Source organism: Diadema setosum, chromosome 5 (genome assembly GCF_964275005.1).
Source record: "Diadema setosum chromosome 5, eeDiaSeto1, whole genome shotgun sequence".
Lineage (NCBI taxonomy): Eukaryota > Metazoa > Echinodermata > Echinoidea > Diadematoida > Diadematidae > Diadema > Diadema setosum.
In genome coordinates this window covers 18,805,548-18,824,751 of record NC_092689.1, presented here as the reverse complement: position 1 = coordinate 18,824,751, position 19,204 = coordinate 18,805,548, and the positions used below count along the sequence as shown (strand labels likewise).

Sequence of the window (19,204 nt, the reverse complement as noted above, 5' to 3'; positions counted from 1 at the left end):
CATGTAAATCGTGATGGTCTGTGATATGTTAGCTAATAAGCTAGATCGGAGTTAGCTCATGGGCCCATTGGTACGAATGACCTTTCTCTTTTCTCAGTCGGTTAGGGGCACTTCACTCGTTTTAGAGCGACATAATGCATAAGTTTTACATAACAATTTATGGGATTCACAATCCTGTTCGAACAAACAATAGAGTTGTGTAGACCAGATGAGCAGAACGATCCGTCAATTTACACTTTGGGAAAGCATCCATTTCATTATTTTCCATAGAATGTATTAACAATCTCTTTCTAATTCTATTGATATTGCCAAATGCCACTTTTGCCGTCAGGTGGATGTGCTGGCAAGCCGGCATTTATAAGTATCTCATGAATAATCATTACATTACAGATGCTTATCCCAGTGAATTTAAAAGCCATTATACCTGTTGGTCCGAATGACCTTGTTTCTGCTTATGCGCAAAGTGGAACTACGAACTGGCTTATTACTGCGCTGTGGAATGTATCACATTCCGTTATGTACTGTAGTCCCCATTAAGTTTGCAGACTGACGCACGCACAAGCATGCAAACTCTCAAAATTACTTTTCCACGAGATGCCCCCCCCCCCCCATGTCTTGACCCACGGTACCCCGCTGCCATCATTCCCGAGAGCAAGTCACTTTCCAAACACACGCTTATAAAAAAAAAAAAAAAACAAAACAAAACAAAACAAAACAAAACAAACAAGAAACCGCCAACATACCATGTAGCACTAAATATAATGTGTGGCAACATGACTTTGATTATATTGCTAGGTCTAGAGCTTTGGTGCATATTAAAATTTTACCACGTGGATGAAACGGAATTCCGCACCAGTTATTTTGAAAAGAAAGAGTACAGTTGTTCGAGCACAACGGTGAAAATTATTTAGATAAAAATCGGATAAAAATTAGGTAAGTTATGTAAAGTTTCGCTATATTTTACAAACAGTTTTTGCAATATGCAAATGGTGAAGTGATGTCATTATCTTCCCACTTTGTGCCATAATAGTTCCCTCTCTTATAAAATCTTAAAATTTCCATATTTTTTTTGAACAACCAAGCCCCAGTCTCAATCCATTTTTTTTTTTTTTTTTTTTTTTGGGGGGGGGGGGGGGGAGAGGGTGACATTATCTTGAAGTTACTTATGCCGGAATAACATCATGTTGTACACTTTTATTTCAGCTTATTTTTTCGTTAATTTTTTTTTTTTTTTTTTTGTACCCGGACACTGAGAAATAGTTATTGTGAGGTGATGACGTCATCAGTTCACTCATTGTCTAATTGCATCAACTGTTCGAGAACTGTTTTGCAAAACTTCCTTACTAATGATCCGATTTTGACCAAATTTTCTTGTGCTTGTTAATGAAATATCTTTCCTTTCTGACTAAATTTAGAATTGGTCCGAAATTCCCCTTCTAGGTATGTGCCACTACCGAATACTCTGCTTAGTCCCATACACCCCTCAGTGTGCCTCCGTTATTCTCCAAACCTAATAGATCATGCAGCTGCCCTTTGATCAGAGTGTGGGGTGACATACCTCCCTGATCACATCAAGGTCAACACACACTTGCGTGTACATCACACCCAACTCGGGCAAACGATGCCAAAAGTCAAACACTAGGAAAAAAACCCAACAACAACAACAAAAGAAAAAGCATGATTCCGACACAGGGCAAGCAAAACCCATAAGTCCGATACAATGCAAAAAAAAAGAACAAAACAGAAACAAGAAAGGCTCACTACACAATATTACATCACGGTGCACGCATTACTTTCGTGATACATGTACTTTTTTCGCAATGTTGATGTGTCGGAGTCGTCGCTTGGCCCTATACTGTCGAGCTCATTGGCTGTATGACTCGTGGACAGTATGATTCATGGACCTTTTTTTTTTCAATGTCGACCTTGTTGGCCATATGACTCGCGAGTGTCGGGCCTGTGCTGTAACCCCCACTCACCTATATACAGGCCGCATGATAAACATGTGAACTGTAACAAAGTTTTACACAGGAAACTCCGACAAGCACATTTGACGGAATACTCGGCTACAAGGTATTTTTCAGAAAAACAAGCAAACCCTTGCTCTCGTGTTCGTCTCATCGATCGTTTCTTATCGTATATCTTCCACTGATTACAGATAGGCCCTATATTGTGCTACAAGGTATTTTTCAGAAAAGCAAGCAAGCTCATCGATCGTTTCATGTCGTTTGAGTCTTCCACTGGTTATAGATAGGCCCTATATTGTGCGGCAAATAACAATTAACGCAATGACCAACACGTAAAATCCATCTATCAGAGCAATTTTTTCCGAACGCACCATGTTACGTTTAAAAAATAAAAACAAAAAAGAGAAACTAGATTGTTTGCAAATTCTCAAGATTCAAGAGAAGGAGAATGAGATATAGGCAATTAAGGTGAGAGCACAGAGCAAGGAGTAGCGGGGAATAGAGCAAGATGGAACGGCTTCAATTAAAGTTTCCCGTAAATACGAAAAGACGGCTTAGATATCATGAAAGCAAGGCACAAGCCTTGGAAATAATCTAGCAAAAATGAAGATGGCGAACAAAATGACGAACTTTTCTTGCCATATTATTCAAGCTTTGCGTGTTTGTTTTTTGCTTGTCTTTTATTTTTATTTTTTTTTGGGGGGGCATGTACTGTAAAAGATTTTGTTTATTTTCAATGAATGAAAGCATATTACATGGCATAGCGTAGTACACAGCAAACTGATGTAACATTAAGCAATAATGTAAGTGAACCAAATAAAGGCTAATTCATTGAAAGAATTATGAAAAATGCACATACACTGTTTTACTTTGTATCATAATTCATACAAATGCGTAGACCTCTGTTCATTCCATGTAAAATATAGTTCAAGATAACCTCATTGTTGTTTTCTATTAACAGTTCAATGAAAATATTTCGGCATAAAAAAAAGAAATCCCCATGTCTCTGTGTCTGTTACTCTATCCCCCCCTCTCTCTCTCTCTATCTATCTATCTATCTATCTATCTATCTATTTGTCTGTCTATCTATCTATCTATCTATCTATCTCTTGTTGCAGGTGCAACCTTGAAAGACCGCCAGATCTGAAGCAGACGTTTAATTACACTATCAAGGGAGATATTGATCGGGTAAAACGTTTATTGTTTCTTATGTCAAAACATAGTATCTTCACTTTTGATAGGCCTATACATAAGCCGATAACCAGTGAAATGATAACATACCGGTACGTTTATCTCCCACTTGATAATATTATCACGGACTGTATTGATAAAAGAAGGGGTCGCAATATCCAACAAGTGTAATCATTTTGTATGTCCAACATCCAAAATACTCATCTAAGTTTTATTTTCTCGAACTTGTGAGGGGAAAACTTTTTTTCTTTTTGACGTTGGTTTGTTTGGTGTTGTTTTATATCGGTTTGTAGATTTGTTAATTAATCATTCGCGGTCTTATTATTTTTGAGGGGCCCATATCGTACAAGCTTTGCTTTTGAGTGGGACCCTCCATTTCCATTCTCATAATTAACTTGTGCTATATGCATATAATTACATGTACTTATATATATATATATATATATATTATGTTTTCTTCATTTGTTACTCATTTTCACATGTATTTTGTTAATTTACGCTTTGCAATTATCACAAACATGTTCTGCTTATACATTGTATATAATTTCGTTGTTTATTTGATGAAAATGAAAATAGATTTGAACTTTGAACTTTCTTGGTGGAAAAAGTAAACTACTGACATGTGTTATAATATGTGTGCAAGTGTATAAGATGTGTTGTATATAACCGAAGAGCTATTTGTCTTTGATATACCTCATTATATAGTACATGCCAGACAAGGAGGTCCCAGAACTACGAACGTCTATACATGACTTTTGGGACCAATGTGCGCAGCTCCATGAACGCCTACTAATCGTCATTGCTCGTGGATTGAATCTGGAGGTACGTACTCCCAACTTCTAACTGCGTATTGATACTTAACAATACAGAAAAGGCGGGAATTCCGATGGAAACAAATATGATTCTTTTTTTTTTTCTCATTGGAGGACACTTGTGCCTTCTAACAATACTTGTAACGCGTGGTAAAAGCACATGATATTACGCTCTTAGAGGGATACGTATTTTTCCTTGATGATTATCTATCCTGTGTGAACATGACAATTGTTATGGTTAATTATGCCCCTTTTACACTTTCACGGATTGCTTCACGGATGACCACGGATCGTCATCCGTGGTGTTCCGGCATGCAAAATATCGATTTTCCAATCAATGCCGGTGTAAATACGAGCCCAACTGGGTGTCTACACGGACAAGTACGGAGTCTACACGGCCAAGTACGTTACCTACACGGGCAGACAAGGAACGAACGCGGACCACAGCGGAAACGATACGGAGCTAACAAGGATATCAAGGATTGAGCACGGATGTAACTAGGTGTCTTCGCGGTCTTTACACGGATATCCTCAAAATGTTGACAGATGACATGTGCTTTTGCTTTTGATACTTTATCATTCTTGGATGACATGCTTCCAGAGCTAAGTACAGTATAAAAGGCACACCAGAAAATCTACAGCAGCCTACATACACCTCTATTTGTCGACATCATAAAGGCAAATCTCTTTGTCACGTTTGTTGCAAACTCTCATTTTACGGGAATATCATGACATAAATGAAACAAAAAAAAAAATCAAACACACACACACACACACACACAAAGAAACAGCGAGGAGATGTGTATGGGCCACTGACGCTTCTCAGGCGACCACTATACGAATAGTACGAGGGTATGTTGGCTGTACTGATTGGGAAAGATCTGAGCAAATTTCATGAACTTTATGAGCTTGTGTGACAAAATACACGAATTTTTCATCCCGGATGGAGCCGATGCTATATACGGACGTCCCGATGTCTTCACGGATTGTCCCGGAATGAGCACGGAGGCAACACGGAATAGCCGGTGCCTACAAGGAAGGAATACGGAGGCTACACGGAGTAGACGGTGTGAACAAGGAAGAGTTCGTATTGATTTTCATCCGTGATGTCCGGGATGAAAAATTAAGCAACCTTAATTTTTTCCACGGACATGCCGGATGATCAAGGATAATGCCGGATGACTTCACGGAGTCAACACGGCCATGTGGGAAACAGTACGGATGATCCCGGATCAACGATCCGTGGTCATCCGTGATGCGATCCGTGAAAGTGTAAAAGGGGCTTTAGGAACAGTGGATAAGATTTTATTTTGAACAGAGGCCATAATCCCACCAAGCGTCGTCTGACGTCAGATATTTTTTTTTCCACGATGTCACTCTCGACGTAGGTTTTTTAATTGTAACACGACATAATATCTCTGCTGACATTATGACTGTGTATTTTGCTCCGCTGACAATTGCTCCGTAAAGAGCGACAAATGCTCCGCAACAATGCTCCGCAGCAATGCTCCGCAACAAATGCTTCGCAACAAATGCTCCGAGACATTTTGCTCTGCAGACGATTGCTGTTGAGTGAGGGTCATGGATATGTCATGGAACCGTTACAGGGATGGTACAGTATCGGTGGAGATGAGAATTGGGCTTTTAACTTTTTGCGAGATACCAAGAAAACACATGAAATAGTACAGAGCATACCATTTTAAGAGGAATTCAAAGTTTATTTGATGAAAATCGGGTTTGGAATGACTGAAACATCAAAAAAACAAAGTAAAACAAAGCGATCGCAATAAAGTGTCGGTCCCACAATAAATAGAATCGCACTGTTTTGGATATCTCAGCCATTTCAAAACAATTTTCCTCAAATAAACGTTGAATTCCTCATGGAATTACATGCTCTTTCATATTTCATAAGAGATTTCTCATTATCTCACTAAAAAAAAAATGTTAGAAACATGAAATTAGGTCTCAATCAAAACTATACGATCCCTTTAAATATGTTTATCTGACAGTGCTTTGATACTGATAATGGAAGGGCTGTCTGCTCTATCAGTTCACCTTGTTTCGCTGTATTGCAAATTGGTACACTGTATATTAGAAACCCCATTGCCCATGGTAATAATCTTTTCACACGTGTACAGTCGTATCTAACTGTTATGAGAAGTAAACAGAGCAACCTAAAGCCCCTGTTCCACTATGCCGTTCTCGCTACGATTTGACAATTTTCTCAGATCGGGAAGGATCGGGTAAAACCTGAGCCGATCTGGACACGGTACGATGTTAGAACGCTCTCAGTACGCTGCAGTTACGACTACCACGTGCTTGCTACGCTCTTACTGCGATGATCGGGAATGAGGCATTACGATCTCTGCCGCTGCAGCTACGCTTTAGAACGATGTAGCTACGCTGTCAGTGCGATGTTGCCGATGTTATCCGATCAATGCACGCTGTATCTACGCTCTGAACGATCTATACGATCTTATCACGCTGTCACCCCGTTCAGAGAGCTGAAAAGTGCCCGATGTGCCCCGATGTACCCCGATTCGACTGTCGATCTGCAGTCAGTCAACTTATTAGCATGCAGAACCGAAGAAATATACTGTGGACCTCGAAGAGGCTCCTCAAACTCACGGTTCTTTTGCAGCAATGCATTGTTATAAACAAAGACGTGCTGATTTTTCCAAGGCTTTTTCTTGATGTCCTTGCTTTTATAGTCCGTCTTCCTCCAGGTGTAGATGATTTCATATTCTTCAAAATTCTGCTATGTCCTCTTCCTCCTCTTTAAGCATCACGTGCAGTCTCTCTTTCTTCGCCTTTTGGATAGCTGCATTGCTGCTTTCTTCTCTTCTTTTTCTTCATCTCTTCGCCTTCTTCAAAAATTTGAGCCCCTTCTTCTTCATGTTCTGCCCTGACAGGTGTAGCGACAATGCCCTCCTCCTCCTCAACAGTTCTGCCTCTCGATCTCCTTGTCTTCTTCTGGCAGACATTTTTTTTTTTGTGTGTGTGTGTGTAAAGCCCCCGTTCCACTATCACGATTTGGACCCCGATCTGTTCCGATCTAGCAGATCGGGAGAGAGCGGCAAAAGCGTACGGGGATCGGAAGCATCGTAGCAGCAGCGTGTGGAGGTCGGGGTTGGAGCGGGCAGTTTTTCATTTCGGGAAGAAATTTTGAACCGGTTCAAAATTTCTTCCCGATCTCCCCGATCAAAATTGACATATTTTTAATCGTACGGCAAGCGGGGAGAGCGTACGTGACAGCGTAAACGCAGCGGGGAGAGCGTAATGACGGCGTAAACGCAGCGGGATGAGCGTAACAAGGTCTTTCTGAGCGTAGTAACATCGGCACAAGAACGGGAAGTGATTTTAGCTGTAATTTTCGAAGAAGAAGAAGAGATGAAGAAAGAGAAGAGAAGAAAGCAGCGAAGCAGCTACCAAAAAGGCGAAGAAAGAGAGACTGCACGTGATGCTGAAAGAGGAGGAAGAGGACATAGCAGAATTTTGAAGAATATGAAATCATCTACAACTGGAGGAAGACGGACTATAAAAGCAAGGACCTCAAGAAAAATCCTTTGAAAAATCAGCACGTCTTTGTTTATACAATGCATTGCTGCAAAAGAACCGTGAGTTGAGGAGGCTCTTCAAGTTCAAGTTCAAGTTGATTTATTTCACTTCCAACAAACAAATAATAAAAAATACAAAGAAACGCTCATATACACAGACGTCATGAAATCAGTACCACAACGCGATGAACAGAATAACATTGTAAAAGAGATACAGGCAAATTATCAACAGAGATACAAATAACAGTTACGTCACTGTGGTAAATGCATACAAAATATTGCTGGAAATGGAGGGGACTGCTAAAAAGCAGAGCTTGTAGTATTAGAATGCAGTCCCCTCATAGAGAAAAATATATAATTGCAAAAAACAACAACAACAAATTTCCCTAAGCGGTAGCAAAAAAAAAAAAAAAAAAAGAAAAGACAGACAGAGTAACACACACATACATGCACACATACGGACGCACATTAACAAACACATGGCGGCTCTGTTGTAAGGAAAAAATTGATGAGAGGATAGAAAGATATAGTAGTGAAGAAGGTAGTAAGTCCGAGGTGGACAAGGGGGGGGGAGGGAGGAGGGGAGAGGAGAGGGAAATGGTGGGTCATAACCAGGGCACTGGAGGCACAGAAGCACGGGCTCGCTGATGAAGAAAGAATAGTGAGAATAACGAAGCAAAAACAACTTTGAAAATCAAAAGTAAAAAAAGAAGAATGAATCTTCGAGGTCCACAGTATATTTCTTCGTTTCTGCATGCTAAGAAGTTGACTGACTGCTGACCCACAGTCGAATCGGGGTACATCGGGGCACATCGGGCACTTTTCAGCTCTCTGAACGGGGTAACAGCGTGATAAGATCGTATAGATCGTTCAGAGCGTAGATACAGCGTGCATTGATCGGGTAACATCGGCAACATCGCACTAACAGCGTAGCTACATCGTTCTAAAGCGTACCGGCAGCGGCAGAGATCGCAATGTCTAATTCCCGATCATCGTAGTAAGAGCGTAGCAAGCACTTGGTAGTCGTAACTGCAGCGTACTTAGAACGTTCTACATCGTACTGTGTCCAGATCGGCTCAGGTTTTACCCGATCCTTCCCGACCTGAGGAAATTGTCAAATCGTAGCGAGAACGGCATAGTGGAACGGGGGCTTAAGTTTTCTTCCCGTTCTTGTGCCGATGTTACTACGCTCAGAAAGACCTTGTTACGCTCATCCCGCTGCGTTTACGCTGTCACTACGCTTTCCCCGCTGCGTTTACGCTGTCACTACGCTCTCCCCGCTTGCCGTACGACTAAAAATAGGTCAATTTTGATTGGGGAGATCGGGAAGAAATTTTGAACAGGTTCAAAATTTCTTCCCGATCTGAAAAAATGCCCGCTCCAACCCCGACCTCCACACGCTGCTGCTACGCTGCTTCCGATCCCCGTACGCTTTTGCCGCTCTCTCCCGATCTGCTAGATCGGGACAGATCGGGGTCCAGATCGTGATAGTGGAACGGGGGCTTTAGATTACAAAATGTTAGCAACAGAATAAGTAAATGGCAGAAGTAATCAATCGGGCAGTATATTTATGTCTTCTTCATTTTCCGCAGGAAAATTTCTTTATCAAATTCTACAAAGGTCTCGGAACTGAGAGCAATAACAGCATCCTGCGTACCCTGTACTACCCTGCGGTGTCTGTGGTGAAGGAGCGTCAGCTGCGGTGTGGAGAGCACACGGACTATGGCGGGATCACACTGCTGTTTCAGGGTTCCCCAGGGCTGGAGGTAGTGTATATGACCTAAAGGCACTGTTTACCATTGGGAGGCAGTGATTTAAAAAAAAAATGTTCGAGTTATCACATTTGATGCATATTATGTTTAGATCAGTTGTATAACAAAACATCTTACCATATAAAAATTTCACAATAAAGCCTAAAATATCAGGAGATATTGCTGTTTTTCTCACTAAACCATAACTGTAGATGGTTTAGTCTAGAAACAGTTGTATTATAACTATTGTTTACATTTTCTATATTTAACAATACTTAATATTTATTATAATGTTTAAAATTTTTACATTGGTTGCTTCTATTCCGATCTCACAATTTGAAACTATTTTGAAGCAATGCTGGGTTCTTCTTGATGATGAAGGTAATACACCGAGCAAGGGCAATCGGTATTTAACAGTAAGGGCGTAACAAAAAAACAAAAACAAAAAAAACCAAAAAAAAAAAACCAACAACAACTAGACATCTAATAACAACACCTGACATGATCACGGATAATTTCACGTGATTCGATCTTGTTGCTTTTGAGATATAGAGTTCACAAAATGTCCTTAATGAAAAAAAAAATCCGAGCAAAAATGAAATGAAATCATAGGTAATACAAGAACTATTGCATATAAGGTTTAGTGAGAGAAAAGTTCTTCCATTAACAACCACCAACTTACTGGCGAATATTCGTTATCACTTGTTTGCCAAATCGTTTGTAAATTGCGGCAGCTATTCAGTTATTCTTATCGGTTGGGAATTTCGATTCCTGATGGGTTATACATGTATTTTTGTTTCGTTTTGTTTTGTATTCTTATATTTGTTCGCTTTGTATATGCGACCGTGCATCACAAAACGAACAAGTCGCAACCCTTGATTTCACGTCAGGGCTCAAAAAAGGGTGAAACAGGTCAATCAGGTCAATCTTGGGTTTTTCATATTTTCTGAAAGAGATATTCTTCTTCTACATTATTCCTAAGTTTGGGCTCATAAAGTGAATGGAAAGTGTGTTTTTAGCCTTTTTGTACAACCTTTTTCCTTTTTTTTTTTTTTTGGTAGATAAGCGAGATCAGGTATGTGTGTATGTCTTCGAGGCCCCTTTTCATTCTTTGAAACTCCTTTGCACACTCTTCACTTACAATTCTAATAACTTCTGATAGGGTGATGCTACTGCTTTGAAAGTTGACAGTAATCATGATCGGAATGGGTTGATAGAGCATGCTTGATTTCAGCTAAATTTGATAATCCCTTCATTGTTGTTGCTCCGGTAGTTTACATCCTGTTTTTGTCCAATTCATCGCGCAGCTAGCACAGTGCTTGAATAGACCTTGTACATCAGAGCCTCTTTACTCAGTTCACGCTTTTCCAGAGTGTGTACTTTCTTTCCAATATTTAGATAGGTTAGGAAAGTCCATTTTAATTGAGTTATATATCATTTTAAAGCTTAGAGTCTGCTCTTCCAGAGTCTGCCCTTAACTAAAAATCTTTATCTGGCGACTTTTTGTTGGTTTTGTGATGCAGGGTCACATAATGTATTTTCTCCTTCGTAAAGTGACCGTAACTCAAGAAACCTAATCTGGCGACTTAGAATGAATTTTGTAATTCAGGGCCACGTATATGTTTTCTTCTTCATGGTAAACCAGGTGCGAGATCGTGACGGTAACTGGATGAAAGCTGATCCTCTGAAGGGCTCCATTGTACTGAACATCGGAGATCTTCTACAGCGCTGGACAGCAGACATTCTCAAAGCTACGGTGAGCTCATGCCAAATACAGACCTATTCTTGAAGAGTTTTATCGCAGAACGAGCCAACTCAATTCTTGTTAAGTTACGATATTCGTGAATAGGGCTGTTAAAAAAAAAATCAGTAATAAGAAAATACAGGATATTTTTTATCATTATCTTCTAGAATATTCCTTGTTATGCCACAAGTAAGGCTGTGGAAAAGTTAATTTTGCTCCATCTGATGATGGACTTACTTTAAAATGGCGCTCAGCTCATTTTGCAATAACACTCTTCACTTTTGCTTGATGCTTGGTGATATCTGGTGCCCTGAATCACTTAATTATGAAAGCTTTAATGTGCCTCACAGATGTCCAGATAATCAACTCGTCATGTCGACATCCCGTCTAAAAGATGTCTTCGACAGGGTGTAGACATTAGCCGGCAGGATCCGAGATCTTGTCATCTAGTCATCTATTCGTACGGATATTGACGGGGCGAGATTGATTTGGTCATCTGATCATTTCTTCTAAGGGATGTAGCCATGATGAGGTCCGCGTCTAGTTACCTAATCACCTGTCACAGTGTGTTATTACTTGAACTAACTCACTCGTCTATTTGGCTGTTTGACAACCCAAATGAAGTATATCGGAGGAGACGGAGTAAGGTAAAGGTAAAGTACATTGATTTCATTGCGGTGAATTTACACGACTGAGCCATGCATCCATGTATGCAGTACCTCTCTCTGAGATCTGACCATGAGAATACATTCCAAAAGTGAATGACTTCATGTCACACATCAAATATTAACAACCTTTTAATTCCTTTGACTAAATTACTCTCGGCGTTAACCCTCGAAATACATAAAAATAATTGAATTAACATACAGCATTAACCTATGTGCATATGGAACGGCGTTAACATGCATCGCTTGCCACAACACATGTCATGAGTATAAAATATTTATCCGGAGTTCAGTTCAAGGGTGCGATTCCAATTTATCGGATGGCTGTAACAAATGGTTACTGACTTCGAATCGCGACTTCCGGATCGCAGCGCTCCCCGTGAGTGCGAAGACGACTTTGGAGTCGGTGAACGCGGGTCGCTTGGAGAAGGCGATGTCGGAGCGACAACGACGTCCTTCGTCGCGGCGATGTCAAGTCCGGTCGACCGTGTTCGATAAGATATCTTCTGCATGATCATTAATCCAAAGGATGGAAGACATGACAAGATTTTAGATCGTGTTATCTGATCGTTTCTTCTGCAGGATATAGACATGGCAAAATCCGAGATCTTAGCATCTGATCATCCTTTCATACGGGTGTCGACATGGTGAGATCAAAAGATCATCATTTCTTGAAAAGGATGTCAACATATTGATAACTATTCAAGTCAGAGATTTTGTCATCTAATCATCCGTTCCACAGGATATAGACATGCCGAGATACACAATTTTTGTCACCTACTCTCTTCGCCCTCTCTTCTGGTTCACAATTCTTTTCAGGACTCGCACATTTTCAAGAAAGAATACCTCCATTCTGGCTTACTCTCTATCTCGCCTCTCCGTTTCTCTCCTCTCCCTCTTCACTTTATCTACTATCTCCTCTTCCAACAGTCCTTTTCAGGACTTACCACATCGTAAACCGTAAACTCAATCTTCGTTATCGACACCACCATGTAAACCTCCACCTTCAAAGATCATCTGATCCACTCGCCCATTCTATGTGATACAAGATGCAGGCATGATGGGATCTAAGATCTTCTCATCTGATCGTCTGTTATACAGGATGTCGAGATGACAAGATTGGAGATCTTCTCATGTGATTATCTTTCATCATCGATGTCGACATGAAAAGCTGATTATCTGGACATCTTCAGGCTTTCATACTAAACTCATTGCTCATGCATTGACTCGATGGGGAATTCCCAAAATGACCCATAGGTGTAGATGGTACGTGTGCTATACACCTGTCAAAACGGCGGGTGCGATCGTTAAACTGTTCAAGACCTTCACACACATTATAAAGCTGATGTTCTCTCATTAACCATGTAGGATTGATGCTGGGATCAATAATGCAATCGCCTGTCAGTGCCTGTGATCAGGAAATGACTATTCGTTTTCTCTTATAAGTAGCGCGATTTTTCATGATCTCCTTCATGACGTGGACAAAAAAAACAACAACAAAAACAAAAGAACAAGGGATGATGAAGAAGCGAAGGAGATGAAGCAGTGAATTGATTTCTTCGAGGGGGAGGGGTTCATCAGCAAAATCAAAAAGTTATGTGGGGGTTTTCTGCAATTTGAAGTAGGATACATGACATACATGTAGGTCGTTTTCATATATTTTTTTTTACGAAAACATGACAATACTTGGCTCAGATGTGTTTATGTTTTCTTTCTTTCTTTATCCATCTATTTATTAATGTATTTCTTTCCTTATTTATCCATCTATTAATTTATGTATTTCTTTACTTATTCATTTATTTATTTATGTATATATTTACTTATTTATTTTTTATTTTTTATGATTTTTTATTTATTTCTTTTTTTTTACTGTGGAAGAGAATGATTCTCATCCGCAGAAGTTGGCAGTCCTGTCGAAGTTCTCCCTTTTCAGTTGTCTGGTGCAGTCTGTTGTGACAATAATCCTTGTTTCTCGTGTGTTCGTGCCTGTTCTTTCCTGCAGCCTCATCGCGTTGTTCGCTACGATTACACCAAGGCTCGGCAGTCCATTGGATTTTTCGGAAAGCCTGACGACGAAACCGTGATCGAGTGCGTGGATGGTAGTAACAAGTACCCGCCCGTGAAGTCCAGTCAATTCTTCACTGATCGTGTCCTACCCACCTACACAGGAAACGATCAGTAAATTTGACGTTGATTAATAGAATCAATAGTCAGGATTGTTGTTGTCATTTATGAATAGATTGCAATTCTTATTTACTTGCTCTCAAAGAGCACAATGAAAGTCACTCAAATACATTGATGTATTACAGAATAAAACCGGAAGCATGTGGTCCGAAATATCGCATAAAAATAATGATAAAACAAGGCAGCAGCGCAAGTTGCAAAAGTTGCCAGCTGAGCGTGATTGTTTAGAAAGAGATAAAAAATAAACAAAACCAATTTCTATGAGGAGATTTACCTCTCCCCTTACCCATATTACTCCAGATTAACCCTAGAGGGGCCGGGCTTTTTTGGCTATGCTCAGACCGGGGGGGGGGGGGGGGGGGCAGATTCCGCCCCCCCCCCCCCCCCCTGAGATCTCGGCCATCGGTGGTGCGATCGCGATGAAATTTTGCATGCGTGAGACCCACGTCATAATCTACAAGATTGTGTTATAAGATTTTTTGAAACAATCAATTTCTAATTTTAATTAATTAATTATGCAAATTAAGCTCAAGGTGATATTTTAGCTTAATTAAAAGCATTGAGAGTCTAATTTTTGATCTTTAAATCTGTTTTAGCATATTCAACAATTGTACATCACTAAAACTTCCAAAACTCATTTCAATTCTTATGTATTTTATTGTTTTCAGAATTTCTTATGTATTTCTTTGTTTTTCAACTTTTGTTTTTTCTTTGTTTTTTCATTGGAAATTGTCACTGACCACTTTTCTACCATAATTAACACAAAATTAATCAATGAAAGTGATTAATTGTAAAAACAATCCGGTTTTTATGCCTTTCATGACAGAGCACTGTTTTCCATAGGAAATGTACACAAAATCACAAAATTGTGCCCGTTTTGGAGCGACATTCCGTTACAAAAATGGGCGTGGCTTCGCAAAAGTATGCGCGGACGTTGCAAATTTGGTCTCAAAAGTTGCGCGAGACTTGAACGAAGAAAGTCAAGAAGCCTCGCGATGAGGCCTTCTCGCGTTACAGAATTATAGCGCGAAACGTCGAGGGGGGGGGGGGCGGATTCCGCCCCCCCCCCCCCCGGCCCTTTTAGGGTTAAAAGAGGGTCTTATTTGATACAGGTTTTCCCTCCCAATTTCATCAGATTTGCATTCGATTTAACGATGCGGTCATTCAAGTTCAAGTGAATTTGAATGATCGCCGGGATCGACATTCAAAAAGGTAACTACTTCATTCAATTTAATTTCATCAGCATGCGACTTCACGAGTTTCTCACACAAGGGTGTAAAAAGGGCATTCGAATTAAAAATGCAAGTGCAACGCATTCAAATTCGCATCAGCACCGCCGTGGAGAGCGTTAAGAAAAATTCACGATTAAAGGCAAACAATACTATTGCAAAGTATAGGCATTCTTTTTCGTTGTTGCTTTTATTCCTTGTAGTTACTCAACTGTTTGAATATGCAAATTTAATATACCTTGAAATTTGATTTTTTACTCGTACTCTTTGGCTAATAACTCGTATAACCCCACTTCCAAACACATACATTTACACCTTTATTCATACACGATTTTAGCCGCTGCTACATTACAGAGTATGAGTGAACATCTCGAATGCGGACAGAAATAGTGGATGAAGCATGACCTTGACAACCGGCAAAACTGGCGATATAACCCTTTGGTAAAATAGGCCTATCTACAGCTGATCCGATTGCGGCAACTTATGGCTATTTCCTAAATGTTACATCCATACTGTTAGGGATAAATTGAAAGTGACAGAAAGGTCGACAGGAAAAAAAATACATCCAATACAATCAAGATAATTAAATGAGACCTTGAAATGAAAATGAAATTGTATTATCCAATCGTATGACAGTGAGAGAAAAAAAAGGCCAATAGATGTTGTGTAGGTTGATTGAATTTGAACGTTCAAGTGCGAAGTCTTGTTCCTATAAATGAAATTGAAACAGCCATTTGGCACGAATTTGAACGTCTATCAAGCTGGCGCAAAATTGAATGTCAACTTTGAGTCGTTAAATTGAATGAATTTCTCTCTAAATTGAATGAAATAAAAACTAAAAGGAATGACATGAAATGAAATTGAATACTCAAAGAATTAAAATGAACCGTGAGAGGAGAGCAGTGATCAAAAACGCCTTTTCATTCATTCGAATGCAAATCTGACGAAATGGGGGGGGGGGAACCTGTATTACGGGTATAATAATATAATAATGATGGCACATTGGACTTGCACAACAGAAACACGATGTTGCCAATACTTCTTCCATGCTTATAGTGCTTATAGTGCTTATAAATGCTTATAGTCACGTCAACATTGACGTCATTACTTTTCGGCATTTTGCTCGTTCATTTGTGCATGAAACAAATTACACAGCTATTTCATTATGATAATGAGATTAGTTAGGGGGCGGGTACCATCCTTCTATGACTAAATGTATTACTATCGTGTAATCACGCGATGTACATGGAACAAAATGAAATATAGTTCGGTATTCTCCCGATGTGAAATGTACCAAACGATTACTCGCAAATGCTACCAGCCTTACAGGTATGCGTGATTTTATTTTGCTCGTGTTTTTTTTTTTCTGTTTGATGGTACAAATGACTATATAGTACAATGTATACCTAGAAAGTATCTTAATGTCCACTCTTCGCTCACTTGTTAGCATTCAATATGTTATCTTCTACTATTATCTCTTCCTACTCACACTAATACCAGGTTGCAATCGGTATCGTAATCAAGTGTAACCGTCTGATGTTAAATGTATAGTTGCAGCTTATGTGTAGGAATTAGTACTCACTTATGTTATCGTGCAGGTGTTCTTTGCAATTTAGAAGCAGCGGAGATACAAATTTATAGCCAGACGGCAAATTGCTATCCATTTCCGGGGTTTATTTCCTCTGTGTCTCTTTCTGCAGGTCTGTCTATTTATGCACCTCTTTCTGTCTGTCTGTGACTATGCTAGTAACCAGTCAACGGAACCAATAGGGCATCAACTATTTCATCTGTAATTGTTGACCTGCTCTTGTATGTAGTACAGATTGTTATCCCCTTTTTTTATAGGGGTTGGGGTGTCACGGTACCATAATAGAGAAATGCTTACCATGACGTGTGCATGAACGGATTTTGATGTTGATAATAATGACTGTCATGTTTACTGGCATTGAAATTAAAATTTACGATAAAATAATTTCCAGTTTAGTACGATGATCTTACTTGAGTCTCTTTCTCTTTTACTGAATACGTCCTTGAACTCGTCGGTGATGGACATGATAAAACGTATTTTAACCTTGGTACTACAAACATGTTAACACTTGAGACTAACTTTTTAATACACAGTCATACGCACACACGCACACACACCCAGTTATACACTGTACTGCTAGTCTGATTCATTTCGTCCAGAATTTGAAATTTACAAGGCTAATAGGCTAATATATGTATTAACAAACAATCACTGCATTGAAAAGAGAAAAAGAAAACGCAATACAAACTCAGTGCTCAATTTACGCTGTATGTTTGCTTGTTTATCATTTTTTCCATCGGAGAAGATGACTAGATAGCCCGTATTCAGCTGTACTCAAGCTGCATGGCCTTTCGTGGGGTCCAGTTTGGTGTGGGACAAGATTTACTGTCTCTACTGGGTTAAACACCCTGCTCTTTTCGATGAATACATGAAGCGGTATCTTTTACGTGCATGAGTTGAGACTCTCTCACACACCGGACCTCCATTCCATTAATTTCCCATCCAACAGACAGAATCTTTTGCCTCTTACTGACCGATACTATAAAAGGGGAAGGTATGATCACTTGCCCAACAAACAAACTATCTACGTGTATGTTTACTTCATCTGTAGGAGATATGTCTTTACTTGTTATACCCTCAGGGAACCAATATTTTCAGATGAAGTCCTTCTTATTCAAATGCTTGACATATTTGATTTATTCATTGCAAATTTGAGCTGAAACGAACAAGTATTATTTATAAAGGAAGCTACAGCTCTTTGAATAAATGAACAGTAGAGGGCGACAAATTAACTCCGAGTGAAACTTGTATAAACAACTCTCCATTCATTTTCTACACAAAACGTCTGTATTTTAACGTTTCCTCTTGAATTAGAGATACAAAGTGTATAAACATGGTTCAACTTCAAAATATGCGCTTACAAAATGGATTGCTTTTTTGTGCCATATTTGGAGTTCAGAGAAGAAGTTACGAAAAACGCAAAATTCTATGTATGAAAAACGGTGGGGACATGTCCACAATTACTTCACCTAGTTATGCTGTCTGCTGTCCTCTACTGACTGTTGGGCTTTACTCATGTTATTCCTTGCCCGATTTGGCTCTAACTTCACATGAAGGTATTGCTTCCTTTTGATAAAGCGTGGAAGGATAAAGGAGTGTGACTACGTTAATGATCGAAGATCGAGAGAGGGGTGGGGAGAGAGGGAGAAAGGAGATACAAGGGGAAACGAGAGACGAAAAATTTAAGAGCGCTGCGGGGATAGCTGGAAGCAAAGGCTGTGATCATAATGTCAAAGCCTGGTATCCAAGAGATTTTTCTCATTCTTTATAAGATCATTGAGTCCATCATACACGCATGTAGACCATATAAACAGACACGTGCGCAGTGTTATGGTACTTAACGGTGGGTGCACGTCATATGTCCGACACCCACGAGTCATACGGCCCATGACTTTGACACCAGGCAAATAAGGCCCATTAGTCCGACACTAGGCAAACAAGGCCCACGAATGCGGCACTCATTACATCACTGGACTTATAATGTGAGCTGTGCCGACCTCGTGAGTCTTGTTTGCCGAGTGTTGATTGGACTCATGGGACTCCGGAATTCTTTAAGACTGAATGGCAACGAACACCCTGATGGTATACATTGAAACGCAAGGTTAAAGATAAACTTTTCTTTCAGTATTCTTAATGACGACACGAAACAAGAGATGATTTGAAGTAAGTAACATTGATTTAGACTCCTCGACTTGGTTGGATGTTGAACAGGTCCACAATGGTCTCAATGGGACCCTACCCCATTGTGAGGATACATTTAGGGCTATCTTCTTTTCTTTTCTTTTCTTTTTTACGTATAAAACTTAAAGGTCCAGTTTACCTTCGGGAGCAGTGATTTTAAAAATGTTCAAGATATCACATTTGATGCATATGTATAGGTCTGTTGTATCACAAAACATCCTACCATATAAAAGTTTAGCAATAAAGCCTAAAATATAAGGAGATATCAGTATTTTTCTAAAAAAAAAAAACATAACTGTAGACGGTTTAGTGTGGAAGCATTCTTATTACAACTA

General features: G+C 39.7%; 2 protein-coding genes across 2 annotated transcripts in view; both read left to right on the top strand.

Annotated features, from left to right (window-relative positions):
- Window positions 1–9,311, top strand: part of LOC140228767 (uncharacterized) — a 13,557-nt gene extending 4,246 nt beyond the window's left edge. Inside the window, exons 3-5 of the mRNA XM_072309043.1 lie at window positions 3,086–3,155; window positions 3,864–3,980; window positions 9,120–9,311. Of these exons, the coding sequence (XP_072165144.1) occupies window positions 3,086–3,155; window positions 3,864–3,980; window positions 9,120–9,311 (379 nt within the window). The remainder of the gene's footprint in view (window positions 1–3,085; window positions 3,156–3,863; window positions 3,981–9,119) is intronic.
- A 1,600-nt stretch (window positions 9,312–10,911) lies between these two features.
- On the top strand, window positions 10,912–14,170 carry LOC140228766 (uncharacterized). Its single transcript, XM_072309042.1, has 2 exons — window positions 10,912–11,034; window positions 13,690–14,170. The coding sequence occupies exons 1-2, from the start codon at window positions 10,912–10,914 to the stop codon at window positions 13,867–13,869; spliced, it is 303 nt and encodes a 100-aa protein (XP_072165143.1). The 3' UTR covers window positions 13,870–14,170.
- The last annotated feature ends 5,034 nt before the right edge of the window (window positions 14,171–19,204 follow it).